The sequence below is a fragment of the Dunckerocampus dactyliophorus genome, chromosome 6, assembly GCF_027744805.1.
Source record: "Dunckerocampus dactyliophorus isolate RoL2022-P2 chromosome 6, RoL_Ddac_1.1, whole genome shotgun sequence".
Classification (NCBI taxonomy): domain Eukaryota; kingdom Metazoa; phylum Chordata; class Actinopteri; order Syngnathiformes; family Syngnathidae; genus Dunckerocampus; species Dunckerocampus dactyliophorus.
Genome location: NC_072824.1, coordinates 26,683,988 through 26,698,626, shown reverse-complemented (window position 1 = coordinate 26,698,626; position 14,639 = coordinate 26,683,988). Strand labels below are relative to the sequence as shown.

The window sequence follows — 14,639 nt, the reverse complement described above, 5'->3', positions numbered from 1 at the left end:
AATGTGATCATTGCACTGGATGCTCAGCATAAATCAGCTTTTGCTGGCACGGCTGTCATATTTACCGCCAGAATTACTGTGGCACACTGAATTTTCTTTCAGGCGACAATACAATTCTGAGGTTGGCACCACTGGGACCCACAAAAACGTGTGTTGCTTTGTTTGTGATGTTCTTGTTTTGGAACAAGTCAACAGTTTCCTTATTAAAGAGGAGAACAAAGAAGAATAATGCTATAGCAATATTGGCATAAATCCATCTGTAATGAAACTAATTAAACAAACCACTGCCAGCTCATGCCTTAAGGTATTTCATAGATAAACTGCATGTGTACTGTATATACAGCGTACTTCCTACAGTATACATTTTATTGATGAAAATATACACATACTGTATGAGCATTGCTCCCATGTAGATTTAATGTCGCTATTTAGAGTACATAGCATCTTCTTGAGCAATGCTGTATATACTGTACATAATGCCTTGCACCAAGATCTGAGCTCCAGCTGCTCCCGGCATTTCTCCATTCAATTATTATAGATTCAGCTAATGACTTGTTGGAATAGCAAAGAGCAGAAGGGAGATGGGAAGTATAAACATTGGAGAGCACCGTGTGATGATCAGCTTTCCACACTTACGTAGATGACTTGAATTGAAAACCATATTAAAAACTTACTTTGTCTGCTTTTTGGACTCATTTCGAGTTTTCTTAGGATTAGTTAAGGTTATTTTGTCTGTTACACATATTGATGAGGTTGGCGTTCTAAGGGACAGTGGACTACAGGTTGGGGGTCCGCATTTTTTAATTATTTTATTAAATGAAGTTATGGCTTATCGTTAAAGGGCATAACTATGAATAGGAACCACAACACACGATGAAACAAACATTGTGACCCAAGAACTCTCACTTGCATTACGGTTCGTGAATTTAAAACTCTAACATTGCTGTGATGCAGCAGGTAAATTGCTCACTTTGCTCGGGTCACACTAAATGCACAACTCCTGCTGCTGATCTAAAATAATATAAAAAATGGACAAATATTTAAGTCCATCCACTTCATCAAAGGATGCAAAGGCCTAAAGCAGCTGAGCTTATCGAATATGAGGACAGTTATATGGAGTTTGGTTTTATTGAGAACGATGATGGAAGGCCAGAATGTGTCATGTGTCTTCAGGCGCTTGCAAATGAATCCGTGAAGCCAAGGCTTAATTAAAGTTCACTTTTCTGCCAGCCATTTTTATGAGCGACAGTAAGTAGTAATAAATATTGTTATCTTTGTGTTAAAGTTGAAACAATTAAGTGTACACTTCAAACAGTTTTTGTGGGTTCATTTGGATTGCGTCTGTGTAGGCTCTCAGTCGTACAGGAGTTGTCCATCGAGGGAAAGGCTTCTTGAGACGTCATCTGTACTTCTGTGAAGAATGTGTCGGACGTTTCGCTCCTCATCCGAAGAGCTTCATCAGCGAACTAATATTTGGATTGTTCCAGTCTTGTTACTGTTCATTATCTGTAGGCTGTAAGATTTGTTCCTTGACAGTTAAAATGTCTTTCAGTTGATTTCCATGAAGAGGTCTGAAATACTCAGGTTCAAATGTGTCAAATGTAAATAACGGCCGTGACATCTGGTACAAATGGCAGAATTATTGTTTTTTCACATTTTTTTTATTGGCACTAGTATTATAAGGGGCGGCTTGTAAAAGGTTCTCTCCTGTGAGGGGTCCTTCTTCCCAAAAAGTTTAAGAACCCCCGTACTAGGTCATTCCCTTGCTCATCTCAGGTAGTGTGGTTTTTTTTATTAATGGGCGGGTGATTGCCAACACTATAAAGGGTAGAGGAAACTGCAGGACGTATAGTTTCAGACAGAAGTTTACATATACTCTCCTGTTGTGTCTTTGCAGGTGGCCGCAATCAATCCCAGCCATCCACTTGCACAGATGTCGCTGCCCCCTTCCATGAAGAACTGCATCCAGCTGGCTGCTTGTGAGGCCAGCGAGTTGCTACCAATGAACCCTGACCTTCCTGCTGATCTCTTCACCTCTTGTCTCACTACACCCATAAAAATTGCTCTGCGGTGGTAAGACTTTTTTGCTTTGTTTGCTCTGTGAAAGCAAAAAGAACCCCCTGCTGTTCAGATGGCGCGCTGTGGTGTTATGTCATGTCCTGATACAACTTTTTCACTTCTGATCACCGATATTGCATCCTTGAATATCAGCCGATACTGATATCAAGCTGATATCAGCATGAATCATACATACTTTATTTACTTATTTTGTAGTGTGGAGTGTTACAAAAGGCTTGATCAATGGTATTACTGAAACGGAGAACAATAATCAGTGAAAGTATGTGAAAAACAGACCCATTTACTTGTTTAAGCATCTGGGGTATAGTTTTAGCCACTGTGTTAGTGGCGGCTAGGCATATTATAGCAAGGTTCGACAGGGGCTGGTCATCTACTTTGTTATAGCTAATGACTTTTTGTTGTCCCGTGTGGGTTTCCTGTGTAATGCTGCTTCAAATATGCAATGAGTTTGGTCATATTAAACTTTCCCCGGTGCTGTGCCACCACGGGACACTTGTGCATGACAAGTGCTGTGATGTTGATAGGTTTTCAATGTAGTGAGTCCCCAGAACCCACAGGTGTTGAACTGAGTGGGTCCCTGGAAAATTCAATGAGAATTCATAGAGAGTTTAATTTAAGAGCTGAGATCTCCATGGTTTTCTTGATAACCAAAATCACGTAAGTTTTGACATCAATAGCTATGTCATTGTGCTGCCAAAAAGTGAAAGGCTTAGATAATTCAAACGTGCAATAAAAGCCTGTTGTTCTGGCAATCAAGTCTGGTGCGTGTGCTACTAGTGACACCTAGTGACCAGTGTATATTACTACATTTCCTCAGCTGTCTCTCTCTCTCTGCTGTCTTTGTACTTTAGTTCATATAACCAGTTTTATGCTTGAAAATGCTTAATTTGGCCCAAGAATACATACAATTTGCTTAAATATGCATATATTTGACTAGGCCGTAGTCAACCACAAAATTTTTTCATTTTTTAAGTTTTTAAAAAACGCAAAGCGCAGAGGGACGACTGTCCACCATTCCAGGCTACAATCATAACTGCAGGCTCGGTAACCGCCAATGTTTGACCAGTTGAAAACATAAACACGAATGCAACTCAGCTTGGAAGGCACACAGTATTCCAACAGCTGCTAAAAGTCAGACAAAAATAGTCCTGTTACTTTGGCAATGGTCTAGTAAATGTACATATTAGTCAACACTAATCCTTACATCCATAAACTGACCACTGGTACGCACTAGCATCATTTTCATCAGATGTTTGTCACATATTGTTGATCAGAAATTCAAAAATCATTTAGCCTGCATGCATTAGCCACCTCATTCGACCCAATAGACAACCGTTTACTCTGTCCTGTGACACAATAGCCAATCAACTTCTGTGCGTAAGAAAGCCCCGCTTGGAACGTACGTAGCTCAGGCCGATTACATCCAATCATAATGATGGCTGATGCCTTGAAAAGCCAATGAAATTGTAAAAACACAGATATGATGGTTGATGGGTGGGTTTTTGTCATAAATGCAAAGAACACTGTGAAGGAGTAACTGAGAACATGGACTGTGCTCCAATGGCGCGCCTTTTTATATTTTCTATGTATGAAAAACTAACATCTTAATTCTGTTTCAAAATATTTTCCCAGAAGCTAATTACATGATTGCATTGTTTTGTTTTTTTTGTCTCATGGAAATATGTGGGAGTACATTAATGTGTACACGCTTATGACACAAAGGCACTATGCGATGATGCACAGTAATACTCATTTTTGATAAAAAGTATTAAGCCAGCTGAAGTGCATTCAGTAAAAAAAGGTAATACATTATATTCAGGAAAAATGTGCTCATTCGGGAGGCTTGTTTTAATTCCGCTTCATAACAATGTTAAATGGCTTAAGTTTACAATAGCACACAAGTGTTGCATCACCCAGGCAGCCTGCGTGCGTGCGAGGATGATATTCTGAATGTGTACTCATTGTGAAGGGCTTGCACATTCAGCCAATGGTGATTGCATCACCTCAGCAATCACTCACAAACAGAATTCACAGTACATCATTTATGTAGAGAGTGTTGTGTCATCCCATGTTGTCAAGCAGTACAATTCCATTCAGTATGCTAGGATATGCACTTTTGTGTAGTTTTAAAGGGTAACAAATGTCAATAATTAAACCCTCATTTGGCACACTTCCATTGAGCCATCATGCAGGGGCGTGCACTTTTTTTTTTTTTTTTTTTAATCGTACCTCTGCTTTGAGCCTGTCTACAGTGCAGCACAACACAGCAATCACCAAAGATCTAATAACAACAGGGTTTCCACTAGAATTTTTTTAAGCTGTGGTGGTGGGCTGCATGAGACTTCCGCGGCATGCGTCATGCCGCTGCGTCGTGCCGCTGCTGTGACTGCAATATACATTTTTTAGGACTTATTTATTTACGTATTTCACTCTTTTCAACAACCTGCAGAACATGAACCGAGAACATTGCAAAACTGTTAATTTAATGGCAAAGTTGCTGAGAGCATTAAGTGAGTCTAAAATGCCGAGCCTCCTCTTGTTACCTGACCTATTTAGTCTAATAGTACTACGTGATTGGTACAGACAGAGAGGTCTCTGTGCCGAGGCACTTTGCAACAGTATATTCTTAGGCCACAGTCTTGACCGCTAAGCCACAGATACTTCTAGCATCTGCATGATAGTGGTAGGGTGCAATTCGATTGTCCATTGATCATCATCGTGCAAAAACGGGAACTACCGTAATTTCCGGACTATGAGACACTACTTTTTTGACACGCTTTGAACCCTGCGCCTTCACAATGATGCGGCTAATATATGGCTAAAAGAACTACAGATCCCATGATGCATAGAGTGCCGAAAAGGCACACATAGAAGTGATAAGATCTTGTCATTTTTCCAAATAAACCTATGTTTCAAGTTTGGTTTGTTTACTGTATGTGGCGTACGTTACAGTAAACCCAGATTAGGCTTGCATATCCCCCACCGTGTCTGTAGGCGGGATGCCAATTGCTCTATCTGCTTTGTGTATAGCGAGACATCGTACCAGCGAGTGTTTAATTTGCCAGTGTTGAAGCAAAGAGGATAAACACGAAATGGCCCAGTGCTGCATGTTGACGAGCTCATGAGCAAGCAACACAGACGGTGTAAAGTCCCCACATTGTTGTAATTTGCTGTTTTTACAATGGTACCGTTTTGTTTTTTCCCCCAATTTATTCTGACATTCTATTATAACACAGACATCACGATATTAATAACTACATTTCTTGAGGGACCATGTACCATACATAGACCCTTGTATGAGAAGGTAAGTAAGGTGAGGCGCCCAAGGTAACTGTTCATCTAAAGCATGTGTCAAACTTTGTCCACTGTTTGCAAAATGGCAACGAACCGGCCCACATCATGGACCTCAACAAACAAAACTGCTTGCAATGATCAGCACAATTAGGCAATTTTTTTACTTGCTTAGCTTAACCTTACTCAGCTTAAGTGGCCACAATATTATATATCGCACTAACTACACAACCATTGTTACTAAGGGTGACAGTATCGTAGTCTCCATAGTTGCAAACTTCAGGGTCACACGTCTCGCAGCTTGTGATGTTTTTATGTGGCTATAAAATACTGTTGCTTTTACCTGGATGTTGAGGGAATGACGAAGATGTGGTCGAGCAACAATCATTTTATTGAAACGAACAATCACACCAAAACATCCATAGTCATATATCTGCAGCTGTGTCCCCCGCCCTTTTTCTGTCTCATCCAATCAGCAGCCAGGACACATTCACGGCTTCAAAGAAAAGTAGACTTTTCAAGCAGGAGTGAGTGGACACAAACATGGATATATTAAAAAAATGCACATTTCCTCCACTCTGATGATAAAAAAAAGTCCATCCACGTGACTGAAGTTTAAAAAAAAATGTCTGTCCTCCTGTCATGCGCATTTTGTCCCAGCCTGAAATGCAAACACAGTAGTGCATTATACTGTATTGGTATGTGAAGTTGGTATGTTCCAATCCTGGTACTACACGCACGGGGAACTGGGATAAAAGAAGAGTCAGTGCTAATGTGACATTTTCTCAAAATTTGACCATATTAAGTACTATTTTTTTGAGCCTGGATTATTGGAGCATGGGGGCAATTGTTGTGTTTGGCCTTCGACCGAAAGTCAGCTTTGAGTTTGGCCCCCCTTTGCGATTTAAAGTAATGAGAGTCACTCTTAGCTTAATACTGTACTATATAGGGGATTCTGGCAGTATGAATTACGGACACAATTTGTGACTGTCATTTAATATAGACTAACAATTTAGTTGGTATAGTCCTTGCGTGAGTGCGTGAACCCTCCCATCCTTTAGATTAAGCATACCACCACACATCAGCTATACCCATTACCTTATTCTTCACTTTTGCTGCTAATGTGGAATTTCTGAGTGTTATTTTCTTTAATTTTACAAAGCCCTAGAGTATGTGTACAAGGTAGAAATATGTGAGTGGGCGTAGGGATACACCGATGTGTTTGCATATCTTGGTTTTAAAACTTTAATGAGGCACAGCTAGGGATGGATGATGGTGGTGTGCAGAAAAAGAGAGAGAGAAAGAGACGGACGAGAACCAGGCTGGCTGAGTGCATGCTTACATTTCATTTCATTGCTCGGGTGAGAAGAAAATCATTACTGACAGAGATCCATCTTCAAGGGATTTTCCCTCTGCTGGAATAGGCTGGATGGGTTCGGGGACGTGAGCATTGGGGCATATAGAGAGGCAGCTTGGACAGTATACAGTACAGTATACTGCAGATTTGCAGAAAAAAGACAGTAAAAACCATAACTGACTATAAATATACTGTCAGTTTTGCACATTTTTCCATGTCCATCCATCCATTTTTGATGCAGCTTATCCTCATTAGGTACACCCTGGATTGGTCGCCAGCCAATCGCAGGGCACATATAATTTTTCAGTCATCAATATAAATTAATATACATTACAGCTGCTTTAAATATATATTAAATTAGTCAAATATCAATATATCATGTCCCAAGAACTAGATTTGGCAGACCATGACCAGGTCGCACAGGCCTTGACTGCCATTCAATGCTCACTGCACCCGACACTTAGGTTTACCCCTGCAGGTAGTGTGGGTCCATAGGGGGTTTTCAGGCTGAGACTGACCAGGTCAGTGTTCATGACTCCACCATAAGAACAACACTGGGCAAAAGCAGCCTGCAGAGTTCCAAGACAAAAAACACAGCTGAACAAAAAGAACATTAAGGCTCGTCTCAGTTTTGCCAGAAAACATCTTGAGGATTCTCAAGACCTTCGGGAAAATACTCTGTGGTCTGACAAGGCAAAAGTTTAACTTTTTGGAAGGTGTGTCTCCCATTACATCTGATGTAAAAGTAACCCCGCATTTCAGAAAATGAACATCATACCAACAGTAAAATATGGTGGTGGTAGTGTGATGGTCTGAGGCTGTTTTGCTGCCTCAGGACCTGGAAGACTTGCTGTGATAAATGGAACCATGAATTCTTCTGTCTACCAAAAAATCCTGAAGGAGAACATCCGGCCATCTGTTTGTGACCTCAGGCTGAAACAAACTTGGGTTGTGCAGCAGGACAATGATCCAGAACACACCAGAAAGTCCACCTCTGAATGGCTGAAGAAAAACAAAATGAAGATTTTGGAGTGGCCTAGTCAAAGTCCAGACCTGAATCCTATTGAGATGCTGTGGCATGACCTTAAAAGGCGGTTCATGCTCGAAAACCCTCCAATGTGGCTGAATTACAACAATTCTGCCAAGATGAATGGGCCAAAATTCCTCCACAGTGCTGAAAGAGACTTATTGCAAGTTATCGCAAACGATTGATTGTAGTTGTTGCTGCTAAGGGTGGCCCAACCAGTCATTAGCTTTAGTGGGCAATAATTTTTTCACACAGGGCCATGTAGGTTTGGATTTTTTTCCTCCCTTAATAATAAATACTTTAATTTTAAAACTGCATTTTGTGTTCAGTTGTGTTGTCATTGACGGATGTTTAAATTTATTTGATGACCTGAAACATTTAAGTGTAACAAACATGCAAAAAAAAAAAACTGAAATCAGAAAGGGGCAAAACACCTTTTCACACTACTGTGCATAGTTTATTCCACTGTATCAGCTGATGCTCCCCTGATACATACACACACAAACAACCGCAGCCTCATTATGTTCTATAAATATGTTTTTTCCAAGCCTTATTTTTGCAGAGGAAAATAAAATCATTATTGAAATTACACATGGCAGGCGCAATACCACTTTGTTCTGGTCTGAGGATCTGTTCTGGTCTCTTGATATAGGATAAACTACAAAGGACACTCCAATGGCATGTGCACCATCTTAGTAATTTCGAGACACTTGGTTAATGTGTGCTAATTTTCCATGTTATGCACACGCATGCACATTATTTTCTATTTTGTTAGTTCAGACCAATGGGTATACAAGTATTGCAATCTTTACAACAAAATTCATTTATTTTCTTTGTTCAAATTATTACCACTTCAAGTAATTATTTTTTTTGTATTTGCATCACATGTCATCTTTTTGATTGCCGCCATTTAGTTAAATCTGAAACTACACAAGCATTAAAACAAATGTAAACATTAGCTTGAAATCCCTCATGATTGAAATTTGGTTAAAGTGAAAATCAATTCATTATCCACATTCCACTTGTCAGTCAATTGGAACATTGGTGATTCCATCTGAGATACTCTGAGATGTGTGGAAGTATTCTTCAGCAAATGGTGTACCCCCAGTGTGTGTGTAAATAAGCTGGTTATTTTTGTTCATGAAATGATGCCCCATTGAGCAGCTGAAATCTGGTTGGATGAAGTCTTGGATCAGGAAGCCAGTAGACAGCTTTCAAGAATTTGGAGTACAACACTTTGGACCACATCTCGACCACAACCACCCCCTCTTTGTTTTCTTCCTCTAAATTTAATCTTTGATTGGGCCTGCTTGCTCTTCATCCATACTAATTTGCATTTTTTCCTTTCCATCTCCTAATTTTGTTGCCCTTCTGTGGATCTTTCACTGTCAAGTGTTTTCAGCAACATTACTTACACCTAGTAATGTGTCTTAAAGTAGGTGTCCGTCACTTCCTTTTGAAGGGAGCAAATGTTTACTATTTGCCATCAGCCTTCACTTTTGGACTATTTTGACACTGAGCATAGAACTTGACCAGAAAAATAGGATTTTTTGCTTTGCTGTCAGCCTAGGCTTGAATACTATCTTGCACCAGGTGCAGTTTTGTTGGAAATTGCCACTAACAAGTCAAACTAACCTTCGTGTATGGGCAAACATCAAAGAAATTGCCGAGCAATGTAATGCCTTGCAAGGATAATAAAACAGCAAACTTTTGGGCGGGAAGTGTAAACTATAAAAAATGAAGTGCCAAATTGGTGAGATGGAACAAAGCACACTCCTGAACTATGTGGTTGCGATTGGGCTTTGTTAAACTCAGGTCTTATGCCAGGGCAGTCGAGCAGAAGACGCGAACCAGATGGAATGGATGTTGCTTTAATAGAACAGGTGCAATTTCTTACAATTAAAGGCGGTGGAAGTGGATGTTAACGTCAATACATGCATTCCACTGTACAGGATTAATATCAACACCACAACTGGCATCATAAAGTTCACCGGCAGCATTCTCTTGCACAATAGTCAATCAAGGAAGTTTCATCAAGTGCCATATTCCTAACATAACACAAACATGTACTAATATGGCGTTTGATGCCAGACACTACTACTCAAGCGTCTCGGATCAGTTTGCCCTTCCCTGGAAGTTTGAAGATTTACCTTAGTGGTATTGACCCTCTTGTCTTGGATAGCATTCAAAATCAATAGATCTCTTCCTTTGGCAAAAGAAATAATTCATGAAAGTTCACACAGCAGTATATTTTGCTCCCTTATTTGCACCTTAAAGCTGTAAATACATTGTGGTGCTTTGTTGTATCCTTGCTTAATTAAAAAAAAAAAAAAAAAAACGAGAGAAATTTTTATTGAAAGATTTCCTGCATTCTTCTGATTGGACTCCTTCATCAGACTCCATGGTCAGTATCCAAGGCAGCCTTTTCTGGAGTGGGATGTGAATCAAAATAGCTCTAGGTAATGGCACAGTAAAACTCCCTCCTGTCTTCCGTGATGGCTCCTCTCTGCCAACCTCTCCCTTTTTTCTACCGGGACCTCTCTATACACGGGTTGGATAGAAAAAGCTCTCCTTAATGCAGCCCTTCTGCTTTATACTCTATACTCTGTTTACATGGACCTGACTGTTATGCCAGACTCCCCTTTTGTTTACCACATCTGTTAATGTTTGGGGATTTGCTTTTTCCCTTCTTACAGAGATTGCAGAAAGTTTTTTGTTTGCTTGTTTAAAGAATCAGTGGCTACGTAAAATCCAAACATTAACATGGAACTGTCTCAGATTGTTTGTTTTGAGACTGACGATTGAGGTCAAAGGAGGTACAGTATTTGGTGAGCAGCAAATCTATAAAGCAAATAGGTGATGCCACTGTATCCATACTTAATTGTTTTCTCTTAACGTAAGACACTCAAGGCCCAGGCTGTTTTGGACAGAGTCAGGTCATGTCGTGAGGGATGTCATTATTCTTCAGCAGCAGGAAGAGCTGGTGTCAGTACCTTACGTCACTTACGTCATGTTGGTCTTGAGTACCCCCAGAGCCTGTTTGTCATACCATGAGTACCCCGTCACTCATACCTGTTGATAATTCTCCAAAAGTAGAATGTAACACAAATGGTCATTAAATGAAAATCATTTTATTCAACTTCTTAATTTGAACATTTAGCTCACAGGCATTTTCTTCTTTTCAACTCAAATTGATTAAACATGAAAATAAATATGTTGCCTTTAAAATAAATAATACAAATAAATAAATACAAAATCAAAATAATCTTTCTGAGTTTTTCGGAGGGCTCTTCTGAACCCTGTCCTGAACCGGGCGTTTCAGCCATTTATCCATTGGCTCGCCGGTGGCGGCTGCTATGATTTTGGCGCATCTGTGCCGCAGGTTATTGTCTCCGTAGGGAAACTAGTTGTAGCGCACACAATCCACTTTATTGTCTTCATTAATATGAAATGACAGAGAATAATTACTTATCATCTTGAAAAAAATTATATGAAATATTGCCCTGCAATTTGCTTGCATACCACTCGATGGAGGGGCTGAATGTGAAAAAACTAAGAGTAGCCTTGAATTATTGATAACCACAGTCATTAAAACTAGTGGTGAGCGGATCAAGCCAAATATCAATAGTGTTGATAACAAGGGTATGATCTGTATTAGATCGATACTAGCGTGTTGCGATTGCTATTTTTCAGTTTTTGTATATGTTTAGTTCCACAAATTTTTTATTATTATTTTTTTTGTCATATTGTCACATGTTGTATTTTTGTATTGTTATACTGTTTACAAACCCAGGGCATCCATCAGGGCTTTGGGGGCAAAAAGCCAAACGATCTTAATGAAAGCCAATTTTTTATTTTTTGCATTTGTTTAGGTATTTTACATTTCAATAGTTTGTTTTTGCGCATAGTCCGGCTTCTCCCACTTTGCAGAAACACGCACCTATCAAGATAATCTGCTGTGACTCACAGCTGGTCATACACAGCTCCACACAACAATAAACAATAATACCGCCCTGTCCGGATACTATAGATCACCAAACCACACCAGTTAAAGACATTTCTACATGAATATAATCTTTGAAGCTCTCAGTGTTTGATAGTTGGACGACTTACTGTATGTCCTAATGTTCATTGTTGTCTTTATTACTCAACTCCACTTTTTTTTCTTTCTTTTTAAGGTTTTGTATGCAGAAGAGCTCCAAGTTGGTGCCAGGGGTTACGTTAGACCTCATTGAGAAGTAAGTAATTTTCAGAAAGCTTCCTTTCATACCTTTAACCTATTCAAACTTGTACACATACTTGCATGCAAACTTTTGTTCAAGACAACAAGGTCTATAGAGATTATTATCTTTGTTCCTGTATGTTGGCCATGTCTATATTGGGCTCTCCTCCCTGTTGTCAGCTGTCATGTTGTTGATACTCATCATGGAGATACAGTGGGGAAAATACCTGATTTTGTAAGTTTACCTCATTACAAAGATATGAACACTCCATCATTTTTATGGTAGGTTTACTGTAACAGCAAGACAAAATAGCATTAAATAAAGCTTATACAATACGTTGCACAAGAGAACCTCTGTTAGCATCATTAATCCCTTCCAAAAAGTCAGAGGAAACCCGAAACGTATGCTAACTGAATCAATTTTTCCTTTAAGAAATAAAGCAAATCCACTGAATCCATGCCGGACACCCACGAATCTTAACACAAAAACACAGTTCCAACAATTCAAAATGATAAAAATGCATATACATGACAAATGAAAGGGATAAATGAATATTTAAAGTTACTTTTGCCTTGTTGGCTTCCAGTTGTGAGCATGCTAATAGGCATAAAGATACGTTCACAACACAGTTGGGCTGATGCAGTCTATTAATAACATGACATGACGCGCGCCATGTTGTTTGACAACCGAAATAGTGTACGCGAACGAGTCATAATTTTTGCTTACATTTTTTATGTAAACCCAAACATACACTAACCGAACCGTAGGCTAACTGAGGTTCCACTGATTGAGGGAAATAAGTATTTGATCCCAATACACAATGAGACTTAGTGCTTAGTGTAGTAAGCCTTTTTGCACGCACAGAGGTCAAACGTTTCTTGTAGTTGGTCAGCAGGGTTGCACACATGTGAGGAGGGATTTTGGTCAGAGAAACATCCTCAAAGCAGAATGTTTCCACCTCCATGGTTGACAGTAGGGACGACGATGTTGTTGGACTCATATTCACCATTTTTCTGCCTTCAAACACATCCAGTCCACTTGATGCCAAATAATTCAATTTTGGTCTCATGTGCCCACATCACATTCTTCCAACCCGTGTCTGAGCCTTCAGGAGTTGATTGTGAAACTTCAGACGGGCCTGCTGTTTATGTGTCTTCTTGAGCAAGGGGATGTGGTGGGCACTGCTGGATCTCATCTCTCATCTCTCCATTACAGCAACGTGTGTTACTAATGCTTTTCTTGGCAACTGTGCTCCCAAATCCCTTGGCATCATTCTCACCAGCTCCTCCCTTCTAATTCGGGGCTGGTCCCTCACCTTTCAAGGGCAATTGGCTGTTATCTTCCATTTTTGTTCTTCCATTTATTGAACCAATTTCGGTCTCTTTCTCACCAAGCCACTTGTTGACGGTTTTGTAGCTCATTCCAGTCTACCAAGACTGTACACATCTTTGTAATTGGGTAAACCTACAAAATCCCCAAGCAGGGAATGAAATGCAATACTTTCCCCATTGTGTTATACTCTACCTTTATTTTTTTTGTACATATGTACAACTTGGGACAGATGAAGGTCACACAAAAGTGGAAAACACAAGAGAGCAAATTCATCCTTGACATATTACATCATTCAAAGTGATTTTTGAGCAGTTTATTAAATTCACTATTCCTCTTTGTGTTGGCCATCTGTGCCACCCTCCTGTCTCAGCTTCCCACGTATATCCAGCACACATTCTGGCAATAGCCAGTCACAATGGTCTTTTAGATAAGACAGTCACGATACTGAATGCATGTGGATTTTCCCCGCTCACGATGCACTCACGTGTCAACTTGCTGAAGCGCTCTCTCAAGCAACAGTATTTCTCATTTCTCACTATTTTTTCACACGCTGAGTCACACATAACACCTTCTCTTGCATGTATTCATCCCTTTCTTTCACCATACATGCAGTTGACTTCGACGTTAGGAGGGATACAAGATCGGGTTGTACATCAAGACATAATGAAGCGGGGTGTGCTTTAGACCCGGGGTTCTTAAGTCTTTTGACCTAGCTTCTCCAGTACAAAGTGGCCCCAGGCCCATTCAGATAGATATAGATATTTGGTTTCCTGATGCCACTTTTCTTTTGAAGGCTTTAGCCCATACGCCACATACTAGGCTCTTGACTCTACCTGGTTACAACCATTCACAAAGCTTACATAATGACGTCAGGTACCCAGAATATACATGAATAAAGGATTTGGGATTTGCAATGTGAACTGTGAACTTTAAAATATTTAACATCAACAAGTTTGGTCCCTGGTGGAACTCCAAAAAGGCAGTTCCTCTCAAGCTGTAAGCAATGGCCTACATTGCACTCCTGACATTTCCCAGCAGACGCTTCACATATCCTAAGAATGAAAGATCAGATCAGAGCAAAGAAAATTCTTGACAACAACAGTAGAATAAAAGTAAGAAATGTGATACTAGTGTCTGCAGTCACACAAACATATTACTTCAACAAATTCATTAAATGAATAAAGCAAGTACCATAAATTCCGGTGTACAAGCTGCACTGGTGTATGAGATGCACCCAGTATGTTCAGAGCAAAAAACTGATTTGTACATAGATAAGCCACACTGGATTATAAGACGCACGTCCATGTCATAAAATGGCATATTGTGACAT

The 14,639-nt window shown here is 39.8% G+C and overlaps 1 protein-coding gene across 7 annotated transcripts in view; it reads left to right on the top strand.

The window, feature by feature from the left end:
• Positions 1-14,639, top strand: part of rptor (regulatory associated protein of MTOR, complex 1) — a 178,415-nt gene that overhangs the window by 62,174 nt on the left and 101,602 nt on the right. For all 7 annotated transcript variants that reach the window (XM_054778400.1, XM_054778398.1, XM_054778397.1 and 4 more), the window contains exons 8-9: positions 1,898-2,073; positions 11,933-11,992. In XM_054778400.1, coding sequence (XP_054634375.1) covers positions 1,898-2,073; positions 11,933-11,992 — 236 coding nt within the window. The remainder of the gene's footprint in view (positions 1-1,897; positions 2,074-11,932; positions 11,993-14,639) is intronic.